The sequence below is a fragment of the Drosophila guanche genome, unplaced genomic scaffold (assembly GCF_900245975.1).
Source record: "Drosophila guanche unplaced genomic scaffold, DGUA_6, whole genome shotgun sequence".
NCBI classification, from domain to species: Eukaryota; Metazoa; Arthropoda; class Insecta; order Diptera; family Drosophilidae; genus Drosophila; species Drosophila guanche.
Genome location: NW_022995744.1, coordinates 9262457 through 9287931, shown reverse-complemented (window position 1 = coordinate 9287931; position 25475 = coordinate 9262457). Strand labels below are relative to the sequence as shown.

Sequence of the window (25475 nt, the reverse complement as noted above, 5' to 3'; positions counted from 1 at the left end):
AGTTCCATGTACTTAAAGCTGAAGGCTGCTGCTGTGTTCTAAGCTTGGCCACAAACATAAATACATAATACATATTTACATTTACATAATTACATTTACTGCCATATCGCATGACAGTTGGGCTCCTCATTAAATTCAAAATTCTGGCAAAAACCTACAAAGCAGCAGACGTGGCATGTGCGTAAATCAGATGTGAAAGTATCTGAAAACCACAACTAAGTTTTGGCATACAGCTGCAGGAATTGGGCAATCATTTATCTAAAATTAATTGAGAAATGTGTGCACATTAATTACAATTAAAGCTTGTATTTATACGAATAGAAATAGAAATTAGCTAAACGTTACATCAGATTTCGAGAATTCCCTGACAATTGTTGAATGTTAACTAATGATATTCTTTCCTCAGCGCTCTTGCGGTGCTCCTTGATCTTTACAAACTTACAAACAACAAACTAATTATGTAAAGACTTTGCTTAAGATCTCATGCCTTTGGGGAGCAATTATGAACGGAAACATTATCAAATTTAAACACATTTGATGGGCATACAAGATCGACGCCCCACAATAATATAATTAGAATTAATTTTCATATTTTAAGAGGATTACACACATATATTTGGTTTGATAATACCCAATTATAGATTGTGGGCTGACAAAACCATAAATTAACAAGCGACAAACATGCATTGTATGTTGAATAAATATATGCAGAAAATACAGTTGGCAAAATTCGATTTGCATGTTAAACAGGTTCCATATATTAATTCACTAATCGAAGGTATCGCTAGAGATAAATAACTGGCTGGCTGGCTGGCTGGCTGGCGTGAGAACGGAACTTTGTCAATGAAGAGCCAAAAAAACTTTGGGATAGACTTTGGATAGATATGTATTACATTTCGCATCTGTGAACTGTAAGTAAGTAACTGGAAAGCTCCACACAGAGAGCGCTATGGGACACACACAGCTGGGGCCATAAATCAGGGGAAAAACTGTTGCCGTGGCAAACTTGCCGATAAGCAGAAGGTGGTGGGAAAACTGTTGAATTATTTCCCAGGGCACACGCACACACACTCTCGGACACACACACACATTTTCACACTCTAAGCCAAAGACAATAAACTGCAAAATTCGCATAAAATATTGTGAGGAAATTAGAACAGAAGCATATCTAATGCCTAGAGTCGAGAAGGAGGAGGAGGACCATCCATGTGTATGTCGTTTGGAGTAACCTCAAGGAACCCATAAATCCTGCTAAAGGGAAAATCTCCGAGGGAAAACAAAAATAGAAAATGTGTCAATGCAAACAGGCAGCGACAAAAGCAACCTGGCCATAACCTGGCAGGGGACGAGGGGCTTGTCGCTGTTGTTGGGTTTTGGCCATCGGTTCGGTCGTGGACCAAGTGAGAATCTGGGCCATAAAAAGGTCCACTGGCAGTCCCTCCCGCTATCGCACAGCTCTCTATAGACACGGCTCGTTCCCATCGCATGCAATGCACTCGTTAAGAGCACAGACCCCGGCACCGGCTGACACTTGGACATGGGAAGCGGTGCGGTGGGATGGGATAACGGTGGAAATCGATTTCTGCTACCTGCGGCGGGTCTCAGATCGGTTCCGTACGGGATGGGACGAGACGAGGCGAAAAGAGAGAGAGAGAGAAGAGCGTACGTACCTGTCCCTTTTGCAGCTAATGGCCAGTACACCGCGCGACCAACATAAATCCATAAAAACGCACACAAAAAGGTAAACGCGGTAGAGAGAGAGAGAAAGAAATAATTAAATTGCAATTATGTGCAAACAATTCCAAATCCGGACGATTCGGAAAAAGTTAATTACACGACAATAAAGAGCAGAAGAGTGGTCTTTGGGTCGCAGCTCTCAGTTTCAGCTCTCTTCTCTCTCTCTCTCTCTTTGTGTCTCTCATTTTGTGCACACCAACGCAAACAGCTTAACAACCCTGGCAACATCCGTACGTTGATTGCTTTGAAGAGAGGATGAGAAAGGAGAATGAAGACTGGCGGAGGAGAGCACTTTGCATTCAAACGCGGACGAAAACGCGGGACTCAGACTTAAGCCGACATTAATGTGTATTTGAATGTGGCTTCTGGTGCTGGTGCTGGTTTAATCGGTTTGCTTGACTGATGCCCGGTGACACGTCGTCCACATTATCATTAGCGTCTGGGCCTTGACTCAGTCAGCCCCATGCGGATGATCGCAATTTACTGATTTCGCGACCAACGCCGCTACTTACTGCCGCTGCCTGCTGTCGCTACTATCATCAACGAGAGTGCTCTGTGCTCTGCGATCTGGTATGGTCTGCTGTGCCTGCGTCTGTCCTCAGCTAATGAAGACGGACAGACAAATTAGTTATGGTCTTATGATAAATTAGCCCGATCCAATTGCCTGCAGTCAGACTGGACAGTGGACAGGTCGTCGAATTAGTGACAACAGCAGAGATCCGGCAACGCTAACGACACGAAGACAACAACAACAACTGCCAAGAGGCAGCCAGATCTGCAGATGGGGCATTAAATGTGATTAAATTAAATGCACATTTGTGCATTTCTTTGTGTAAGTATAAGGAGAGTTGTGTGTGTGTGTGTGTGTAGGTTCCTATTGCAGTTTGTCTGTGTCGCTCCGAGCATGAGTAACTATAAGGAGGTTTCGTCGGTGGGAGAGTTACTCTCCGCTTTTTCTTACTGTCAGTGCTCCACTCCATTGTCGTTGCCCTCACACTTACAGCGAGAGCCCTTTCACTCGCACGAATTTCTTAGTTTCGCAGACGAGACCTCCTTGTTATGTTATGCATGCGTAGAGTGAGGTTAGATAAGACATGCGGACCATGCGGATTTGGTTTGGTATTTGACTACGGCAAACTCTTAGAACTGCCAGCAACCTTGAACACGTGAGTTGGCCAAACATTTCCCCTTCCAACAAACTGTAATTAGATTACCCAACTCAGTGGCAAGTTTAAATGTTAGTAAATCAGGTCAGCCAACCCTACACACCGGACGACGACCCACTGACTCACTGACTGACTGACAGTTGGGGGCAGAGTTTCGGCAAAAGTTTAATTAGATCTGCATACGGAATGAAAGGTCCCGGTCCCGCACATGTTCATGTCCCAAAAAAACAGGTTAACGAACTGTCAGAATGGAGTTCCGGTAGCAGTCGTGTGTCTGCTGCTGAAAGGATGCGCTGGCGCTGGCGCTGGCTCTGGCTTTGGCTCCTGGGACTCGTGGGTTTGCCTCAGAGCTGCACAGGACTATCGAGCAACCTGCCACTGGATGGCTATCTGGCTGGTCTCAAGGAGCTGCTGCAAAAGATACTGTGGACGGCAAATGTCAAGCGTTGCTTTGGTGTCATCACCGATGACCTGCACTATCCCATCTACGATCGGAACTTCTTCGAGTCGGTGGGTCGCCAGCTGGTGCCGTTCTATGTGGTGCGCGTGAACGACAGCGAGGATCTGCGTCGTTTGCCCGGCGATGTGGAGCTCGTGCTGCGTGCCATCAAGGCCAGGGACTGCGAACTGCACGTGATCACCATCCTCAATGGCTGGCAGGTGCAGGGTCTGCTCAAGTTTGTCTATGAAAACAGAGCGCTGAATATGCAGCGAAAGTTCCTGCTGCTGCACGACTCGCGGTTGTTCTCGCCGGACATGCTGCACCTGTGGAGCGTCTATTTGGGCAGCGTGTTCCTCAAGCGGCAGTCGGATAACAGGTGGGGGACCCAATAATATTCCTAGATTTTTTATTAAATTTTGTTGCTTGCTCCTTTTGCAGTTTTCAAATTTCCACTGTGGCCTTTCCGGGCATTTTGAGCGGCGTTTTGGTGCTTAAAAATCTCGCCACTTGGCAGCGCGGCAAAACCATCCATGAAAGGTTGCTGTTCCTGGACAATACGCGGGATCTAAAGGGTGAGTTTGCCATGGAGAACTCTGTTCCATTTTCTACCTATAACATTCCCCAGGTGCCTCAATGTCCGTGGCTGTGGTCGAGCATGTGCCCATGGTGCAGTGGTCCAACACAACAAACAGCTACCAGGGCGTCGAAGTGGACATTATGAATGCTTTGGGCCAGGCACTAAACTTTCAGCCAATCTACTATGAGCCAAACGACAGTGAGGACACGGATTGGGAGCAGAATGACGATGCTTATGGAGAGAACAAGACCCACATCGACTCCAAGCTCATAGCGGAAGTGGTAAGCGGCTGTTGGGTGCTCCTTGCTGACAAAAAGTAACTCTAGAAGCTGTTCCTTGCAGGCCATGCACGGCGCTCGTTTTGCCATTGGCGATCTGCACCTGTTTCAGGTTTATCTGCGTCTGGTGGAGCTCAGTTTGCCGCATAATTTCGAGTGCCTGACCTTCCTCACGCCCGAGTCTTCGACAAACAACTCCTGGCAGACGTTCATCCTACCCTTTAGCGCTGGCATGTGGGCTGGTGTGCTGCTCTCCCTTTTCGTCGTGGGCAGCGTCTTCTATGCCATTAGCTTCCTGAATGCCATTCTCACTGGCAGCGGCCATGATGCTGGCTTCTCCCGCTGCTGTCGCAGGCATCCAAGCCGTGGCGAGCCCCCCGACCCGAGCAACTATCGCCGGCTGAGCTTCCGCGTGGCCCTGAGCCGCTATCGTCCGCCGCTGGGTGCTGGCAAGCATCGCGATCTCTTCGATGATTATGCCACGTGCATTTTGCTCACCTACAGCATGCTGCTGTACGTGGCGCTCCCCCGCATGCCACGCAACTGGCCGCTGCGTGTTCTTACCGGTTGGTACTGGATTTATTGCATACTGCTGGTGGCCACATATCGTGCTAGCTTTACGGCTATATTGGCCAATCCTGCAGCGAGGTAAGACCATGAACTGAATTCGAATTGCTTTAACTTTTGTCTATTTTTAGGGTCACCATCGACACGCTGGAGGATCTGCTGCATTCGGGCATACCGCTCACAGCTGGCGCAGCCGAGAACAGGCAATTCTTTCTGGATGCCATCGATGAGGTGGCACAGAAAGTGGGCGCCAAAATGGATGTACTCGAACACAATGAAGAGCTGGTAAGCAGTTGACTTAAAATTGATTTCTAATTAGATTTTTGATGCCAAAACTTGTCACCTTTGAGCTTAAGCAGCGACACTATCTATTCCTTGAAATACAGCTTTAATTTTTATCTATTTGTATAAACAAAAACCAGTTTGAGGCAGCCACTAACGTATCTTATCAGTTGTAGGAAAGTTTAAAGCCTTTTGGCACACAAATCACTTTGCAAAGACACAAACAAGACACAAATATCGCTCATAAATTAGCTGTCTGGCATGAGATCACCTCAGTGGTGAGAAACTTAATAAATGTAAAACCTTTCTTCATTCACAGACAGCGCGCATTGCCAAGGGCCAGTGCGCCTACTATGATAATGAGTTCTATTTGAGATATATGCGCGTGGCGGATGAGGCTGGTGGCGTGGGCTCCGCGCTGCACATCATGCGGGATTGCGTGGTGCACATGCCCGTTGTGCTGGCCATGGAGAAGAACTCGGCGCTGAAGCAACGCGTGGATAGCACGTTACAACACATGACAGAGGGTGGCAAGTGGCACTCAGTGGAACCTTCCCACAGGTTCACTAATATTTAACCTCTTCTTGGACAGGTTTGATAGCCAAATGGCTAAAGGATGCGGTCAAACGTCTGCCCGCGGAGGCGCCTGCCCAACAGGAAGCGCTCATGAATCTCACCAAATTCTGGAGCTCCTTTGTAGCCCTAGGCATTGGCTATGTAGCCTCGATTCTGGCACTTTTGGTGGAGCATTGGCACTTCAGGCACATCATTATGAGGCATCCCATGTATGATGCACTCAATCCCAGCTTGTACTATAACTTCAAGCGCCTCTATCCGGATTAGGGCAACAGTTCTGGAATGCTCTGCTTATGCACTATACATTAAGGCAAGCACAAGCAGCACATCCACCCCATAACGGAATGATTTACAGACATCCAATCCACTTACGCAATGCTTATAATTACCAGCGGCAGATGACAAATGTTTTGTGGGGTACTCGAAAAAGCTGAAAAGTCTTCATTGACGCACCACGAACAAATGGCAAGAGGCCGTAGATGTGATGCCATTTATCATGACGTGGCCCAAGTGGCCTCAAGTGGCTCCCCCCGAAAGCAATGTGGTGAATAAATTCCAAGAGCCTTTTCGGTTGTGCCTTCAATCAACTTTTGTGGTAAATAATGATTTGCATTGTTTATGAGTTTAATGCACATTAGGCATTATTTGTTTATGGCCAACGGATCCATCGATTCGACACAAATCCTGAGATTCTCGTGCAGCAATCGGATGCTAAATGCTAAAAGCCCATAAATAAAACGCTTTTAAGTGGCGAACTAAACCCAAAACAAAGAAAAACATTTCTACACACCAAACACAGAAATGATTCCCCTTCAGAACTGTGTGGAGATATCGTCGGAGAGTGGCTGGGGAGCACTTCATAATTTGGAATCAGCAGCAGAATCGAAACGGTAATGGCAATCAGCATGAGGAGTGTGTGGCCTATGGAAGCCACAAAACCAGACGTGCTAAGCCATAAACAATGCCAAATATTAATAACAATCATAATAATTAATAAGCATTTGTTTGGCCATTTATTGAGCAATCTTTTTTTAATAATTCTTTGTTCTTTTTTTCCAGAAAAAATACAAATGGAAGACCACAAAATACTAGCAGATGAGCTCTTCTAGCTCTTGAGAGTTAAGCTAAGCGGATACATGATGACAGATTAAAGGTCAGCAAAATGGAACATAATCGACAGTCTGGAATATCACAGTAATGGGAGAGATGCTACGCCTACAAGGCTTTTGTTGTTTGACTTTTGGAGCTACAAACTTATGTCTGGAAATATAAATTAAAAATTTGGAATTTTCTGCACGCTTTATCCCTCACGTGGTAAGTCTTTTTATTCATAAATTTATAAAAACTTGTGTAGCAAAAGTAATCTTTACGAAATGCCTTTTGGTATGTCGAATATTGTTGAAATTTTCGGCCGGATTCTGGTAGTTCTTGGAATATTTCTATTCAACATTAAACAACGTCCAATATTTAACCCACTAATATTCCTTTTAATTAATCCCAATAATTGCCATAACAATTAATGCCCATCCCTCCCACACAAACATTTATTCATATTTTCTAAATATTTTATCTTATATTTTTTCCCCCTCAATGCATATGCATTTTTTTTTTTAGAAATATTTATTGTTTGCATTGCAAAATATTTTTAATTTGATTATTTCTGGGCATTGGACTGCATTTTTTCACCATGAAATTGTTTCGTTTTGTTGCTCCCTTTTGATAAATATTTATGGTGTGTTGTTTTATTTGCTCGTTGTTTTCATTTCAAATTTTGTGCATATAATTTAATTAGTTTTGCTACATTTTATTGTTGGACTCTAACGCTTTCCTCTTGCTGTTTGCTCCCCTCTATATAAGTCATCCATTATGGGGGCCGGCCAGTCTCCACATTACTCTCACACCAAGAGTCAGGGGAAATTCTTGTTATTCACACTTGCTACCTCTTAGGTTGAGGGGGGTATTTAGGGATTTAGTAAAGCATAGACAGAAGGAAGCAACTTTTCATAAATCCTATCTTTATCTCTTCTTAGTTTTACTCCATAATAAATTAATCATCATCTTCAACTAATTATGCATAAAATCTATTAAACAGTATCCAACAGTGTACCATTTCCCTTGCCATTGCATCATTCGTTTTCCACTTGTTTTGGTTTTGTTTTTGTTACACAAAATCTAATTGACGTTTCCCTTATACCTCCACCCACACTCCAGTCTGACATTCCCCACCAAACAACCAAACAACAAATCTAGCTTTGGTTTTTGTTCTGTAATTAAAATTCAAATATTGTTTATCTCTGAGAAGTTGTTCGTTCGCTCTCGCATTTTACAAATTCCACTTTTGTGCTTTGGCTTTTGCCTTTGTTTACTTTCATCCAAAATACATTCATACTTTTACGAGTATTATCGTAGGCATTTCGTGCATTCGTTACACTTTTAACCTTGAACTAAGTTGGGGTAGAAATGTTGTTAACAATTGAAGGTTGAAGAGACAGACTAGAGACTATGGAGAGGGGACTATGGTGACTAAAGGTATAGAAATACTTGTAAAAAGCTACTGAAAATCAACTACGAATGCTTATTAAATAATTAAACAAATATTTCCATCCTTTTTATACCTTACGGCAGACTTATATCAAATTATCCCGTACCGCTAGAGCAGTCTCCTCATCCACTGATGTATTTGTAGCCATTAAGTCATGAAATGTTAGCCTAAAATCCACCTGCAGAAGGCGAAGCTGGCAGAGTCTAGAGTCCATAGATGGTATCTTTATGGTGACTAAATGGAAGGAACTTCTTATTAAAATGACTAGAAACCATTGAAGAATATCTATTAAATATTTCTAAATTTCCAACACACTTATCCCGTATCCCCAGATCACTTCTCCTACCCCCTGCTGTATTTTTAGCCATGTAGCCATGAAATTGTTGTCCTAGAACCCTCTCGTAGTGCCGCCAGTTCATTGAGCCTTCCCATTCCAAGTAGTTTCCATTCAGTAGCAGAAAACGTATTTGTGAAAATTGTACATACGTTGTATAGTATTTTTTCATTCGTTTATTTGTTTGTTTATCTAAAAATATTCGCGAAATCAAATAACAAGAAATAGGACACAAGACGGTAAACAATTTTTGTTTGTTTCATTTGTTTTCTTTAAATACTTAAAATATACAAAAATTGTTAAAAATGTATTTTTATAGACGGCTGTTTTGATCAGTTTTTCTCACTACATTGTATGCAAATGAAATTTGTTGTTTTTAAAATATTAAATAATAAAAATGTGTGTTAAAAACAGGCAACTGCTCGGGGTTAGTCCTTTTGAAATTTTAGGATAAATATTATAGCCCTAAAACCATCAGTTCTTTTTGTTTAAAATCCAACGAGCAGTTGCGTTTATTTTTTGTATATGGACAGGACCTCCAACACCACTGCTGCACAAATTCCGTTTTGCTGTTTTTAAAAGAAATACTTAAAACAATTTAGTTCCATTTTTAAAAGCAAATACCACATAGATCTTTGTAGTTAACTAGCCTACAACTAGCATTTCCATTGCATGTTTCGTACATAATATAAAACTAGTTTGTATCATAATTATTTTATGCTAGTTATGAGTTTTATGAGTTCACAAGTGACTACAAATTACTACCAAAAAAAAGCAGAAATAATAATCGAAAAGAGAACTGTTTAATTAATTCAATTCCTTGTCGTCCGTTTTTTTTACGATTTCTTACAATACAAAATAAATATTTGCGTAGCACTCGAAACTTACAGAACTCTGCCTCGAACCCGCTGCTGACTACTGAGTATTATTTGTATCATTAGTTTGATTTTGCACCATAGGCAAAATGATGAAAGAAACTGAATCAATTGTGTTAAAGTTTATGTTGTTGTTCTTTTGAAATTAAGAAACTTGCTGTCGGGATTTGTATTATTTTTGAACATTTTTAAACCCTTTTTGAACATTTTTAAACATATTTTTTACTCCTTTGAACAAAACATTTCTGTTTATGGCATTTTGGACAGCATCATCAATATCTATCGCTAAGCATGATTCAGTTTATTTGGGTTATTCGATGATTGTTTGTGATAATCAAAAATTATAAACTTCAAACAAATAAATCGAACAGAGGCCAGAAAGAAATATTTTAGATATCAACTCAGAGCAGGTTAATTCATACAATATGTTGTACATATATATCGTTATTATGTATATATATCGAATTTATATATCACTGTTGCTGGTTCGCTTTGTGTTGTTGTTGTTACTCGACGCTGCCCTGTGCCGCTGCCTCAGCAGTCTCCGTTTCGAACACATCATCGGACTCCTGGCCCACATAGTCGTGCATCTGCTGCTCGTCTGCCTCCGCTTCCTCGTTCTCGTCATAGTCATCCATATATTCGCCATATTCGGAGGATTCACCAAGCGTCCAGGCGTCGTTTTCCACAGAGTTTCGAGGACTGTAGCCGTGGCCCCCGCCCGTGATAGTCATATTGTTGGTTGGGCGGAGAACACTATGAAGCATAAAGGGATTCGGGATTAGTATTTGTACACAGGGTAATGGATAGTACTATAATTTAGCTGAACTAAATGTAGGTATATATATTTTATACAATTTAATATGCAAACCATTTTTGGGAATGGGTGAATGGGGGTGTAAGTCGAGGTCTAGAGAAAGCGTTTTAATTGTTGTTCTAGAGTATTGTGATTGTTATCTACTGGAGCTTATGGCTTACGAGTGTGAACTGGCTGTTAGTCAGTGTTTAATTATGTATGTTAGGAGTTGTGGTCATGGGTTAGATGTGATGTCAAACAGGACAAACATTTGTACAAGGTTTGTTTTTCTCAGCAATTAACATAACAATTTTTTAGTATTATTAGAGAACAAAATAGATGGCTGACTGGTTAGGAGTTGCAGCAAATATTTTGCAGTTGAATGAGGAATTTTTCGATGTGTTTTAGTCTTAATTTTGTTTAATTTTAAACCCACTTGTTGCATGCCAATTGGAAATCAAACCATGAGAGATTTTTAATGATATTTTGATGCAGTTTTGGTTATTGCTGCAACAGCCAAATAATTATAAATGAAAGCCGCGCACAAGACAAAGAGTAAACTAACGAGAACTGACAGAACAGACAACTTGCTGAAGACAATTGCACAAAAACAGCAACATTAAATGATGAATATTTTATGCATATTTATACAACAAATGTTCTTCTCTTATTACATTTGGCTGGCTGGCAGCGTTGGCTTCGTGGTTTCTTATAGTTCGTTGTTCGTTTTAATTCGATTTCGATTTTTGTTGACTGTTTTCTAAGCACTAGAACTGGCTCTAGTGGTTCCAATCTGTGGCTGGCTGCTGTTTGCTGCTGCTTCTCGCACCCGTTTGAGTGTGTGTTAGATCATGTGGCATGTTGTTTGGTAGTGGAAAGTTTCTTTTTTTTGTTTTTTTTTGGTGGAAAGATAGCTGATTGAATGTGTCTCAAAAGTCGGTAACTAGCACGCCCATCGCTGGTCATAATTGTCCACGGCGATAGTGGGAGCGTGAGGGTCTACCGTTTCGTTGTGTTGTGTGTTGGTTTTGGGTGTTTGGGGGTGTACAGAAATTAAAAGAGAAAGAAATCAATTAGCAAAACGATAATTACAGAAATGTTTAGACTTCGTTTCCTGCATGGTTAGCTTACAGATTTCAAATTTCAGACTTTAAAATCAAAGGCACAAAGGAAAAATCATAATTATTCAGCTAAGGGTGTTTCATGAGAGTTATAATAGTTTATAGATAGATAGTTTGATAGCTATACGTATGTATATTAAGTGACTTTGATTGTGGCTATGGCCGTAAACGCACCTTTACCTCTAGCCGCGATATTACCCACAACCTTAGGCTAATAAAAAGAACCAAAATTAAATAAATGTTACAAAACAAATTGAGATATAAAAGTAACAACAGAGTTCGGCTTAAGCTTAAGTTATAGTTGAAAATATTTTTGAAGAAAGTGAAACTAGGAAACGGAAGCTCTGCCAGAGAGCTATGACTACGCGAAGTGAAATCTAAGATGGCTGTGTGTCATTCCCCTTTCAATTTGAAGCCACAATTGGCACTTCAGTGGACTACGAATGATATATCACTGATGTTGTAGCGCTAAGCTAATAGATTCTTGAATGAACTGAGCGTAGGAAAATGTTTAAACTATGCAAAACTATTATCTCAAGCTATAACTTCATGTATAACACTTTAATGTTTATTCTTTGATACCTTTTAAAGGATTTCTTCAATGACAAAGAGTATCGAGCTGGTTAAAATCGGAGGAAAAGGATTAAAAGACTTCAAAAAGGTTCCTTTAACTCACATCTTTGCCTTAAAAGACTTCAGAGAGACGCTTTCTGTGTCCTTCAATTCAGTATCTTTGCCTTAAAAGTCTCTCTGAAGACGCTTTCTATGTCCCTAAATGAAATTCTTTGCTTTGACTGGCATAAAGTTTTGTCTATTGCCTTGTAAATAATATTTCGCTGAACAAAAGTTAGACTAGAGCTAATGGATAACTAATTCCTAATGAATATAAACTGAACTAGCAAAAGATGATGTCGGCACATTTGAAAGTCTTAAAAAACTTTGGGGTAGTTGCATTCGAGAAGTGTCTTAGATGCCACATTCTAGTAAACTAATTCCTTAAGCAATATTCATGAATATATCTCTTAGATTAGAACCCTAACTATTTCTAGACTAAACGTTTAGAAAACATCAAAATTGTCCATTACAAAAAGTTTCTTTGTGAACAAACTTCTTATATATAAAAATCTCTACCACTCAGGGGGTAACAACTAAGACTAAGAGAGGATTTTAACACCTACAACGATCTCTTCTAGAGCAAAGATCACCCCTTGTACCGCTTGCCACTTGGTGGACCATCTAAATTACCTCTCGAAAGGCGTTTCATCCGCCTCATCGTTCATTTGTTGCTGACTCTGAGACTGGCTCTGTGCACGACGCGCTTCCTCCTTCCTGCGGCGATCCTCGGCTGCTGCTTTCATGGGATCATAAGTGGAGCGACGCTTCCACATGGCCATCTCGGCCTCCTTTTGTTTGTTAGCTGCAGGATGGATAGATTTTGATCAGTATTTATTGAAGGAGATTGCTACAATTCCAACCACTAACCTGAGGCATCGCGTCGTGCAGCGGATGAGGCGCGGGTGCCGCCACCCAGGGACGTTGTGCTCGTATTCATGGCGGAGACATTGCTTCTGACGCTGCGATTGCTGGCACGTGTGCCCTCGCCACGACTGAGGCCCATGGAGCTGGCACTGGGACTGCGTTTCATCTGATCCGCCGGCTTCAGCGTGCTCTTGGCATCGTTCTTGCGCAGAAAACTGTTGGACTGCGCCGGCTTGTACTTGGATATGTCCATGTACTTGGGCTGCACGCGCTGCTCCCTGCTGGCATTGGCCGTTTGCAGCAGCTGCTTCTTGGCATTGGCCAGAGAGCTGGGCACCTGCTGGGCCAAGCGACTCAAGCTCGTCTCGCGTGGCATGGATTGGCGCGTTTTGGGCGCCGATCCTGGAGCTGCTCTCGAGGCACTTCTGATGCCACGTCGCGGCAGCTCGGGAGTGTTGGGACATGCCACGAGGCCTGCGCCTGTCTGCGCTGCGTTTAGCTTTCCCGCTGGCGCTGAGGAGGGTTTGGCTTGCGTTTGTCCCGCTCCCGCCACACGCTGCTTACTCCGTTCAATGCGCATCAGCAGCGCCTTGTTCATGCGCGTATTGGTCAACGGCACGGAACCCTGGGACTGCTCCACTTCGTCCTCCTCCTCGTTGCTGGAGTAGTAGGCGCCGGTGGTGCCCAGCTCATCCTCATCGTTGATGTAGTACTGCAGCTCGTTGTCATAGTCGCTGTACGCCTGATCAAAGTTGTTGCTGCTCGCGGACTTCTTCAGCTGCTGGACCATGCTCAGCGCATGGGCGTGACGTGCCGCGGGCGGTGTGTACAAGTTCTGAAAGTTGGGACGTGCCTGCCGCACGGGATGCTGGCTCTGTCCCTGCTGCTGCTGCTGCTGCTGAAAGCTGCTCGAACGACGCAGCGGCGACAACGGGGCAGCCGCCTCGGGAGGCGCCTTCTCGTAATCGTACAAATGCTCCACGTGCTCCACATCGTCCAGTGAGTTCTTGCGGCGCCGCAGCTGCTTGAGCAGATACTCTCCGCTGGTCAACAGCTGCAGCTGCGCCTCGTTGATGCTGCTGGTCATGAGCGCTCGATGCAGCGGCGATCTGCGATAGCCACCGCCCGCTCCTGCCTCCAGGCTATGCTGCGGACTGCTCTGCGCCGGTGACTTGACGGAGCTCCTGCGCGACAGCGACTGCTGCAGATTGCTGATGGCCGCCGCCGTTTGCTCCAGATAGGCATCGGTCTGTGGCCGTGAGCGACTGGCACTGCGCGTACGTCCCAGCGTGTGCAACGGCGAGGGTATCTTGCTGGGACTCTTGGGTGGCTTATACGGCGGCTCCACCGCCTGTCCTCCTCCTCCGTGACTGCACAACGCCGGATCGCTGGCGTAGTCACAGTCGCCCAACAGCCGGTAGCGCTCCGCTAGACCCCGATTTAGCTTGGCGGCGGCCGCATACTGCCGCTGCTGATTGTACAAACTGAGGCTGTCGTCGGTCAGCGAGTCCCCGCCAGTGTCCGAGCAGTTGTAGCTTCGTGTCATCAGTTTCTGTGAGGGTGGAGACAAGGAGAGTGTTAATTAGGGTTTGTTTGGGGGTGAGAACTGATGTAGCCCAAGGGTTTACAGGCGTAGGAAGAGACTGGGAAACTCTAAGAATATTGTTGGGCATGGAAAATCCTTTGTAGCTATAGAAAACTCAGACATTCGGCCAAAAAGATAACCTACATTAATATGTTTTTATATTTTCAGCATCTACAATATCTACATGGCGACAACTTCGACTCTTAGATGCATTCGACTCTACTTTCGGTAAGTCTTTTTTCGTTAAACCTTCCAACAATTAATCTATGCATCATTTCTGATATATTTAATGCTGCACACACTTAAATTTTGTTGCATCTCTGGCCTATCTATTGCTACAAGCCGCTGGCCGGCTTTCCCAGTACATTTTACACAATTCTTACATGGGAATTTACATGGGTTCGTGTCTCTGCTAAGGGTGAATTTACATGAAAAGGCAAATTCTTTTGGGGCAGCTTCAACAATTCCGGAAAATGGATCTGAAATTCCGGAAAATTATCTGTGGAAATTTCTACATTTATGGTAATTTTTGCTAGGAAAACTTTTGGTACGAAATTAGTTCTAATTAATTTTTAGGCATGGAAATATGACTTTCAATCAAATCGAATGATTGCGATTAGCTACTCATTATTGAATATGTGCTGCAGCTAATGCATTAGTAGCTACACGATGATTACAATCTATTTGCTGTTTATTTTTCATCATTAAAAGTGAATCAGCCTCTCTATGGACTCGTCGATTTTTAGAACATTTGTAGACCTGAGGCAGTTAGGAAATATTAAGCACTTAATCAGTGTCAAAGTTGAAGCCAAATAAATGTAAATGTAAGCCGCGTTATTGATGATTGAAACCTGTCCAAAAGTTAGGCAAAAAAACTAAATTCTTCGCGACAATTAATCAAGGGATAATCTCCATAGATGTTCTCCTCCAATTTCTCTACGAATTTCTCCTCAAATTTCTCTGTTTTTGCCTCCGCTCACCTGTGCTTGTGCCTGCGCTTGGGCCTGCTGTTGCCGTCGACTAGCGCTGGTGCCACTCACATCCTGCGCCAGGCTGCGTGCCCGTGCATTCCTCGCCCATTCCTGTATCCAATCCTGCTTCGTCTGCGCCGTTTGCATCAGAGCCGTGTCCGAGGTCTGTGTGGGCGTGGGCGGTGTCTCTGGCAGTTGATGTTTCTGCTGCTGATGCTGATGATGTGGTGCCTGTTGTTGTGTGGTGCTGGTGGTGAACACATTGAGGCGATATTCGGCCTTTTGCCGATCTGTGGCCGAGCCGGACAGCGCTTGAGTGTGCCTCAGCTTGGCCTCGTTGCTGACATACTCGGAGCTATCGATCTGGGAGGTGGACAGACTGTGGCTGTGGCTATGACGCGTCAGCTTGTTGGGATGCGTGTCCAGTGCCCGCTGCTTGGCCAGCACTCCGCTGGTGGTGACGCTGGTGAAGCAGCCCACATCCGCAGCCGGCGAGGGTGGAGTCGGGGGAGACAGTGGCGCCTGCTGCCGCAGCACGCGACTCTTCAACTGATCCAAGTACGCGCCCGTGCTGCTCTTCTGTGTCTGCGATTGCTTCTGCTGCTGCGTTGGATGCTCCTGCAGCGGTGTCTCGTGGTAGAAGTTCACTTCCAGCACATTGCTGCCACGATTTGACTTCACTGGCAGCTGCTTGGGTCGCATTTTGACGCCCGTTGCGGCTTCTGCTGCTGCGGCTGCGGCTGCGGCTTTGGCTGCCGCTGCTGCTGCATTGCGATCGATATTCATGAGATCCTTCTGCTCCTCCGTGTAGTTGTCGCCGTCCAGCGTGTAGGTGCCCGCCTCGCTGACAGCATCCTCCGACAGCGACTTGCCATCGGCCAGCGGTGGCTGCGGGCACAGCATCTCCACCTGCCGCAGTGCCAGCTGCATGGCGGTGGATCGTGGCGTAAACTGATTGGCGGTGCGATTGGCCACCAAATTGGCGGCTCCTTTGGTTCCCTTCGCAGAGGCCACTAAATTGGCGGCTCCCTTGTTCGCAGCTGGCGGTGGCAGCTTCGATCTGCTCGCTGCACGATTCGTGGGCGCTGGCGCGGGTTCGGGTGCGCTGGTCCCTGAGCTGCGTGGCGACCAGCTGTGCCGCTTGGAGGCATCTCGCACCCGTGAGGCACTTCGCTCCCGCACGCGCAGTCGCACCTGCGGCGCCTGCTCGGAGCTGGGCGTGTCGTCGGCCATGCTGCTGCCGGCATCCAGGCTGCTCCGCTGCGATTGCCGCCCGCCGCTGTTCGTGCCCGTCGTTGTGGTGGCAACATTCTCCGTCTCAAGCTTGGACATGGATGCCCCACGCTTGTGGCGATTCTGGAAGCGTTCCATCATGTTCTTGTAGCGTGCCGCCTGTGCCGCGGCATCGTTCTCCGAGGCCTCAAAGTGGTCTATGGTGAAGGCTAGCGCCTGCTTTGTGGCAGTCGTCGTTGAGTTGGATTCGGTTGAGTTGTCTTCCTCCTCGGCCTCACCAGCGATCACTCTGTTGTTGCCGATCTGCTGCTTCTGATGGTTCGCTCTGCTCTGTGCTGCCGCCGCTACATTGTTCCGGGGAGAGAATCAGACCAGAGGCAGACACAAACAATTTAATTAGCATTTAATTGATGAATGATGAATTTTATTACAACTTAAGAGTGGTGAAAACGAAACTAAGCGGCACAGACTGCAAGATTAAGCGGAGCTCCATGCAACATTAAGTGGCAAGAGCAACAAAGAAGAGAGAGAGAGAGAGAGAAACAGTGGGGAGATTGTGGTGCGCAGCAAAGAAGTTGAGAAAAACCAGGAACGGTTCTTTTTACGCGAGGGTTGGGCGCCGCATTGAGTTCATTTCTGCTTTTGGGGAAGGTTAAAAATATTTGAGAAATATGTTTGAGAATAACTAAACAACCATCAAACATAAAAGTAGAACTTAAGCCAGTTCTCAGTCCTTTAAAACCCCTTTAATTTGGTTTAACACCTCTTAAGCGACATGCGATTATAATGAAAGTCAAAAGACCCATAGAAAATGTTTGCATATAAATAAATAACCAAAAACCAGAGATGTTTGCTGCTGTTTGTGAGAGTTGTAACTATTATGAAGGAATATTTCGATTTGTGGCAGCAGAAAGCAATAAAATTTCCAGTTTCCAGAGACAATAAATAAGAAATCAATGAGCTTAAAGGGAAATAAATTTCCTATTAGCAATATAAAAACCTTTTCCCTATTTGCACACATCTTCTATATAAGAACAGTTCCAATTAAATTAGATATATCCAATTTAGAACCCCTTTAGCACCATTTAAGTTCCACTTGTAATTATTTAACTCTCTTTATGGGCAGCATAAACTCAGCTAGAAACAGAAACCGAAAGAAACACCCCAGATGGACAATGCTTTCGTTCTGAAGTTCATCTGATAGTAAAAGAAAAAGCGAACGAACGCCCACCTGCGGGCCCAAACCCAACCTCAACGATCCCCCACTGCTTCCGTTCAGTAAATTTCTATACATTTCCGCGGCAAAAGCTGCAGCAAAGAAGAAAATCAAACAATTTGCTTTCAGGTTTTGCCACGCCAAGTGGCACACAGCACACAGCGAAACGAGGTAGCAACCATCTAGGGGGCCGACTCTCAGGCTTGCTGTCCGTACGTGTCCGTCTGCGGGAATACTCATATGTAGGGCTGCCCCCCAAGTGAAGGTTAGAGTTCGCTGATTTCGGTCAATTGTAGGTTTCGACTTGTACGAGTAAGGGTGAGGGGTGAGGGGTGAGGGACAGGGGTGTGTGGCGGGAAACAAAACAAAAGTTTTATTCACGCTCTGGCAAACTTTTGAGCTCCGCTTTTGCAGGTGGCTTCCGTTTCGTTTGAAACAGTTTTTGGTATGCCACGAAATGGAAATATTTGGAACATGTCCATGTTCATTTTCAACAATCAATTTCACAATCTTCACAATCGTATGTTGTGTGTTGTGTTTTGTGTGTGTGTTTCCGTCCGTCAAGTTTCTAGTCACGAAAATATCAATAACCATATTCGGACACACCATAATTATAATTGTTAATTTGTTGCGAATAATCAGGGTAATCCAAATATGGCATTTTGGCCATTATTCCATCAAGTAGATGATCGGCCAGCAAAGCGTACAGCCAAGGTGCTAATGTCATAATTATTGCTTAAGTGAGAGTGAGGAAAATAATTCTCAAATCATCAATATATATATTATTTGGCATATTCATTATCAATTTAATGTTAGTGATTCAATAGCCTTCAACAATTTATATGCTTTTTTGTAGCCAATATTGTTTTGACCATGGGCTGCCAAACGGCTTGAACGAGTGCTTGAAAAGTATGCAAACAATCACAGAAACTGACCGAAAGCATATTGAAGTATTAATGACACACAATTATGCCTCTAATAAACCCACTTTTCCTTTTGCAATGAAGTAATTTTTAGTTTTAGTTGTATGCCTCCAAAAAACATAAAATGGATGTACAAAAAGGTTTTACAATTGGCTGTTGAAAGCCTCTATTAAATCATTAAATGAATTGTAGCCTCAAATAAGATTCTTGGATATTAATCTGCGCCTTAGCATTGAACAAAAATTGCCTTAAATTAATTAGTTTTACTTGAAGCTCAGCTCAGGCTCTGAGTCATCATTTTGATGGGTGTGCAGTTGAGCATTTGAATCTATTTACTATCGGTTCGTCGTAGATATGTGGCTAGAATTATTGCCGGTAAATATTGCCAATTGGAAGGAATTTAGCACTGCATTCGAGGCACTTCGATGGAAAGAAATTATGAATAATAATCTTGAAATAGCCAAAGATTACAACTGGTTTTAGAACACAATCAAAGACATTTTTTCAGTCCAAATAACATTCAAAATATGTGATTGCAAGATGCATCTAAAATCATACATAATTTCCTCAACGAACCTCCTTTATGCCTTCGATTACCAAGACTCTTTTAACTCCGATTTCCTTACGAAAAGTAGAACGACATTCATTATGCGCTTGTTAGATCACAAAATTTGCAATCTAATTTGGCAGGAAATACGTATGGAGTCGATTGGTACAATGGTAAAGTACAGTTACACCCCAAGAGCAGCAATCACCGATAGACAATAGACCGCAATGGGTGAACGACTAACGGTAATTACGCTGCCCACTGTGCATGGTCTTTGCAGTCGAGTTATCGCTGTCCTCTCCTCTCTGTTGCCCAAGCAGCAACAACAATTGAACAACTGTTGGGCACAAAACTTCGTACACAAAATGTCGAGTGTTATTACTGCGAGTATTATTATTATTATTATTATTGCTGTTGGCCATTGCCGCTGTCTGTCCGTATTGCGAAGTGGCGTGGCTCGTTCCGAGCCTTTTGTTGAGGTTTTATTTTGTTTGCCGCTTTGTGCATTGCTTTTACTTTTGTTTGCAATAAATAAAGCAAAACATAGTCGTAGGGCAATACGTCTTTTTTTTGTGATATTATTCGCTTAGCTATTTTGTAGCCGTTTTGGAAAGTGGCGACTGTGAGTTCCGACCGAATGACCGCCCGCCGCCTTTTCCATCGTTTACCCTTTTTTTTTTGTTTAATTTCCGAATGCAGCTCTGTGGTAATCGCCGAGCAGTTCGATAACAATTTCACACGCTGCTAATCGTAGGGGCAAACACATGTTCGTTCCAATTGGTTTCTAATTAGGTTTGCTAATTGCATTGCGTCATGCGCTCGGCCCGACCTCTGCACCAAATCATAAAGATTTTGCTACGATTTTCAGTTCCACTTTTTGGTTGTGATTTTTGTGGGCCTGTTAAAAATCAATCGCTTAATGAATTAACTTTTCACATTTAAATAAATGTTAAATGTTATTTGGTTTTTGTATATTTATGTCTGTTCCGCTGACACCGGAGAAAGCGTCCCCGTCCCTCCACCGATCACCATCATCATCTGTCATCTCTGAATGAGGTCATCGGACTTGGACTCGCGGTGGTCTTTGTGTCGTGATTATTGTTATCGATGATTGTTTTGCTGATGACGCTATTGGTTTCTGCGTTTCACTATACACTTGAGATCTGTCTCGAGTGCTCTAGAATATTGTTGGAGAGTGTTTCAATGAGCTCTGCCACAGTCTGACAGAGACATCTCTACATAAATGTTAAAAAAAATAGCACGTGTCCATGGAATTTAGACCTACATCCCACACAACTTCCAATCAAATTTAATTATAGAAATTTATACTTTTTATTTATATTTTGAGACACTCTTTATGTATATTTTGCGTGACACCTTAACAAAATTCTTGAAATATTTCTGCACATTTCCCAAGACATTCCCTGTTGGAGAGGAATCCCAATTCAATAATAAATTTTGATCAACCAATTAAGCCTGCCCAAAACATTATTCTATTTGTTCGCAAGGCCAGGCCACAGCGGAGGGATTGCTTTTCCCCCTCAACCATTGGAGGTTTGCCAAGAATTAATGTTTCACATTTATAAAGATTTGGTTCTAAGAGAAAACAAAAACAAAATATATTATAGTATATTTAAAGGTTTTGTGTGTACTTTGGCAGCGAGCAATTGGGGAATCATAAAAAGATAAAAAGAGTTAAGAAAGCTACCGATAAACGATCAAAACTGAAGAGTTGAACAAAGGTTCTTGTGGATATTCGTTTATTGGCGTTGACTCGTAGACTGAGGCAAAGAAATCTACAAAGTGACAGCCAAATTCCAATTTGATTTGAATGTTTCCCCAAAGAACAAAGACACTCATAGATATCCCTCTTTCAGCTGGTAAACATTCCCCTACACTGAATCATTTGTGCCTCCCTGCATGACATAATCCACATTGGTTCACTTTTTGTGTCCCATATTGTCAGCGGTACACGTACTTCAAGGCAGCAGCAGGCACCTCTACGATCACCTCTGGCCCGCTCCGATTTGTTTCACATAAATCTTTGAGTGTGTCTCTCTCGTTTTTTTATCAGTTGAGGTTTATTTTCTTGTTTTGCGCTTGCCAAATCTTACACAATTTCAGGCATTATCTCATAGCAAACATTTTCATTCCATTATTCCATGCACGCAAAAAACAAGATTTGTGCGGGACTGCCTGTCGCTGGTTGTTGATGACTCAGCCAGCAGCAGACTGCTGGTCGTTGATCGTTGTTCATTGATCGATGGGAGGTTACTGAGATACAGACACGCTGCCTGTTGCAGTCTTATAAATATTAACACACAAATATTTAATTGCAAAACAAAGAAAAGCTGGCAAATTTCAATGTATACAAATGTGCCCATGAGCGCGGGCAATCTGCTCAGTATTCAAATTCCTTTTCGTTTTATGTTTTTAACCAAATTATGGAAATTGTTTACCTTAACAGGCGCGGCTGGGATATATTTGTGTTTCTTTATTGCAGCGTTGCCTGTTTAAGGATGTGTTGTGGATGCATTTGCAAGTGATTTTGGCACTCGTTGAATTTTGCACACAAGGAAATAATGGTACAGAAACTGCCCCAAAAGAGAGTGGGAATACGTTGGAGATTTGGCAGAGAACGAACTAGATGAGCTCATGCACAATTTTAGCCAGTTGGTAGAGCTACAAAAGAAAGCCATGGAACACCTTTTCTAGTAGAAGTAGAGACAGAGGTAGATTTCACGTGGAATCAGCTTGATTATATCATGGAAAATCGGAGTGTCCATATGTGCGCTTTTTCTTTCTCTGAAACAACTATTTTGTAGCTCTGCGGAGTGGTTTCTTCTACTGTAGAAATAAAGTTCTGGATATACAGGTGCTTTTTGATAGTAAAATGATTCTTTAAGTAAACATCTATGGGTTCTGAATGCTCATAGTTGATTATCCATAAATACGAGAATTCTTTGGGCAAATATTTATTAAAACGAATTCCTTTCCTTCCCCAGTGGAGTTTCCTTTCACTATAAAGTTTTCTTCTAGCACATTTCTGATTCTTCATTCACTCATGAGAGCAGTGTCCCTCGAGCGAGCTTTCTTGTTGTAAAACTCCTTTACTTTTGCCTCCAAAAATGCCATAAATTCTCATTAAAATGAAAATAAAAAGCGCACAGCTGATGTCACTTGGCTGTGCGGCGAAGGCCGTTGATCCCATGCCACACTCTCCCTACACCAGAAACCAGAATTTGTGCCACTGTGCAACACACAACAAACACACACCACACACACACACACACACCTAGACAGAGCAAGGTGTGTGGCAGCAGCAGCGGCATGACTAGTGCAATAAATATTTGTGGCCAAAATAACTTCATTAAAAATTCAAATTAAAAACTAAAAAAAAGAAACAAAACAACAACAAAAACATGCGTCAAATTAGCCAATTGTCAAAAGTGGTTTTTGTTGTTGTTTTTTGTTGCTTCTTCTTTCATTTTGCTTACCTTTTTCGGCCGGCGATGGCGGCGGCTTGCCAAGACAGAACTTGCCGCTTGACTCATCGATGGCAGCGCCCAGGCCCACAAAGCCCGGATTCACCTGACTCAGCAGCTGATGGCGGGGCGATGGATGCTGCGACTGCGCTTGGGGCGTGGCCGGTGCAGAGACAACTTTATCGACAGACTGGTCCATGATCTCGGCTATTTTCTTGATGTTTTCGGGCGTGGTGTCGGCCTTCTCGCGTCCGTCAGAGCTGTTGCCGTCGTCGTCGCTGTATCGGCCACCAATGTGCAGGGTATCCCTGCTCTTGTCCTTGACTCTCGATGATTCAACTGCACCAGCCACGCCTGCTACTCCTCCATGGGTTGCGCCACCGATTGCTGCTGCCGCTGCTGCTGCATTTCCTGCTCCAGCTCCAGCTCCAGCTGCTGCCGCTGCTGCGGTTGTGGTTGTCGTTGTGTCATTTGCGTATGATGTCATTCTGTGCTAACGCTAGCGATGCTTCAAACAGGAGACTCTCAGGTTTTGCTCTCTAACGGATTGTATGACGGGTTAACGCCTATTTTTTGCCCGGTTTGCTCCTTTTTAATTAGTTAATTCATTAGCGTCTCATGCCTGTGCCGCTTTCCGGTCTACACCTGCTCCAGTGTACGGTGCGTGGCGTGCCACGTCTGCTACTCCATGCTGCCACCACCACCAGATTGTTGTGCGTGGGCGTAGGGGTGCGGGGACTCCAGCGAATTCCTGAACGTAGTTGTTGCCTTTTGAACAGGAGATTTACAGAGAGTTACATAAATGCAAGCACACAATTCCACACAGGATGCAACCGTCGCGGAATATTAACGAGTGGAAGGTGCACCACGAGCTGTGTATTTCCAATTGTTCTCGAGAACAATTTTCCGATTGGAAAAACTATTTAGAACCAAGCGGCAGGCATTTCACACACACGAAAATAGCCGCCGAAAGCGAAAAGCCAAAAGAGCGCTGCCCGCTTGTCGATGCTTTTTTGGTGCCTTTTCAAGGTTGCCTTTTGTTTTAAAAACTTAATCGAATGTTTATTTTTACATTGAACAATTTTGGAAGCAAAGGCACGCACCGCACGGACACACGAACACACGCACACACGCACACACACACACACACACACACACTCACGAATTCAAGGGCAGCGTCCGCGCTCGCACTTTTTTTTCACTTTTAATTTTCACTCTTCTTTTCAGTTTGGCTTATTTTGTTGCATTTGATAATGAACTTTTTGGCTTTTGTCTTTGTTTTTCACTTTTCCCATTCGCGATTCTCGAGACACGCGCTCGTCTGTCCGGCCAAAAGCTTACTCACGCTAATACAGTTAGGACTGAAAAGAAACGGCGTCAGAAAGAGTCACAGACAACAAAACGTCGCTGTGGCTGGGGCTGTGGCAGTGTGTGTGTGTGCGTGTGATGGCCAAAAGTGCAGAGAGAGATGGAGAGACAGGTGAGAGGAAGCGAGAGCACACGACAAGGTGCAGAGAGCGAACAGCAAACAGCTGTGGTTGCCAGCACTCTTTAGAGTTGTCGAGCAGTCAAGTGCATTGGGAATTCTACCAAAAAAACAAACACAACAGGGGCCACAAAAGTGGTGAGATATTTTTGGAATGTTAAATAGTATTAAAAGGGATTTCTTACTGTTCATAAAACCTACTAAATAATACGTAATTCGGGAATTAAAAACAGAATTTAAGCTAAACAGTCTGGCAGCACGAATCCCTCTCATTTCTGCTCTCCCTCTCTTACTGCGCTCTCAAAAATCAGCGTTGTTTTGGCTAGAAACTTCCATCTAATAGAAGAGAATTAACCCACTGATAGTTGCAAGACGAATAGAGTTCACAGAACGAATGCATATTCATGAACATATAAACTTAAAACATGCAAGCGAAAGGCAACGGCAAATTCACGCTCGAGTAAGCATTGCACTCGACAGGTGGTGGCCTTCGGTTGGCGTCGCTACGCTATTTATAATCCAAACACTTGTACGCGCCGCTCTTACTTGCCACTCGAGAACAGGTGTAATATTCAAAAACAATTTCAGTCAAGTTATTAAAGAATGATTGAGAGAGGAATTTTAAATCCACGGCAGAAACAAGAACAATTGCCGCGCAAATGATAAGAGAGAGCAAAGAATGCGCGCGCTTCTCTCTCTCTGTCTCGCCCGTTTTTGCTTCCTACTCCCCTCTCACACAACTGTATTTTGTATTGGCATTTGCTGGGCCCATGAATTTTTTTCTTCTTTCAACGCCCCTCTGTGCACTTGTTCATTGTTGACTCTGCCACTTCACATTCTTCACTCTTTTCAACTTTAATTGGTTTAATTTTTGTATGCTAGAGCATTTTCCCGTTCAAACTTTATTTTTGCACAATACACATTATAAAATAATTAATTTACTTGCTGCAAGAAGCGCGAAATGAAACGACAGGAATTGCAGGTTTTGGGTTTTTTGTTGTGCCAATCAGAAAGAGTAGAGAGAGGGCGAGAGAGCGAGAGTCTCAGTGTCATTGTCGTTCTCTGGCGCAGTGCTGCCAGTGTTTTTTGCGATATATCTGTATGGCAGGTATCGATGTTTATAGCTTGTGTTTGTTGTTTTCGACTGACAGGGTTGATGTAGCGATTAATGTGCGCGCGGCATTCAAATCTATTTTGCTAAGTTATGCATTTGGTTTTTGTTTTAAAATTGCATTTATTCATACACAATTACGTTTA

The 25475-nt window shown here is 43.6% G+C and overlaps 2 protein-coding genes across 4 annotated transcripts; one reads left to right on the top strand and one right to left on the bottom strand.

The window, feature by feature from the left end:
- Window positions 1–2834: 2834 nt before the first annotated feature.
- On the top strand, window positions 2835–14585 carry LOC117579127. The gene is made up of 9 exons (XM_034264863.1): window positions 2835–3721; window positions 3784–3917; window positions 3971–4203; window positions 4265–4848; window positions 4899–5052; window positions 5369–5579; window positions 5642–6515; window positions 6685–6939; window positions 14526–14585. Exons 1-7 carry the CDS (start codon window positions 3090–3092, stop codon window positions 5890–5892), a joined length of 2199 nt encoding a protein of 732 aa, XP_034120754.1. The 5' UTR covers window positions 2835–3089; the 3' UTR covers window positions 5893–6515; window positions 6685–6939; window positions 14526–14585.
- On the bottom strand, window positions 9653–25263 carry LOC117579126 (mediator of RNA polymerase II transcription subunit 12). 3 transcript variants are annotated; one of them, XR_004573445.1, is made up of 7 exons: window positions 25161–25263; window positions 22745–23500; window positions 15338–16905; window positions 12776–14324; window positions 12539–12710; window positions 10847–11171; window positions 10021–10132 (listed from the first exon to the last, which is right to left on the bottom strand). XR_004573445.1 is itself a non-coding variant. In XM_034264861.1 (6 exons), the coding sequence occupies exons 2-6, from the start codon at window positions 23217–23219 to the stop codon at window positions 9883–9885; spliced, it is 4014 nt and encodes a 1337-aa protein (XP_034120752.1). In that variant the 5' UTR covers window positions 23220–23500; window positions 25161–25263; the 3' UTR covers window positions 9653–9882. The 3 variants fall into 3 exon arrangements, 2 of the variants coding, with proteins under 2 accessions (XP_034120752.1, XP_034120753.1); XM_034264861.1 differs by lacking the exon at window positions 10847–11171 and having other exon boundaries at window positions 9653–10132; XM_034264862.1 differs by lacking the exons at window positions 10847–11171; window positions 25161–25263 and having other exon boundaries at window positions 9653–10132; window positions 22745–23863.
- Between the last annotated feature and the right edge of the window lie 212 nt (window positions 25264–25475).

Coding starts and splice junctions, on each gene's coding strand:
- LOC117579127 (XM_034264863.1), top strand. CDS start 3,090: ATGAAAGGTCCCGGTCCCGCACATGTTCATGTCCCAAAAAAACAGGTT. Junction 3,918..3,970: donor CAATACGCGGGATCTAAAGG/GTGAGTTTGCCA, acceptor AACATTCCCCAG/GTGCCTCAATGTCCGTGGCT. Junction 5,053..5,368: donor TCGAACACAATGAAGAGCTG/GTAAGCAGTTGA, acceptor CTTCATTCACAG/ACAGCGCGCATTGCCAAGGG.
- LOC117579126 (XM_034264861.1), bottom strand. CDS start 23,219: ATGACATCATACGCAAATGACACAACGACAACCACAACCGCAGCAGCG. Junction 16,906..22,744: donor GCCATCGCCGGCCGAAAAAG/GTAAGCAAAATG, acceptor GGAACAATGTAG/CGGCGGCAGCACAGAGCAGA. Junction 12,711..12,775: donor TGCACGACGCGATGCCTCAG/GTTAGTGGTTGG, acceptor TCCATCCTGCAG/CTAACAAACAAAAGGAGGCC.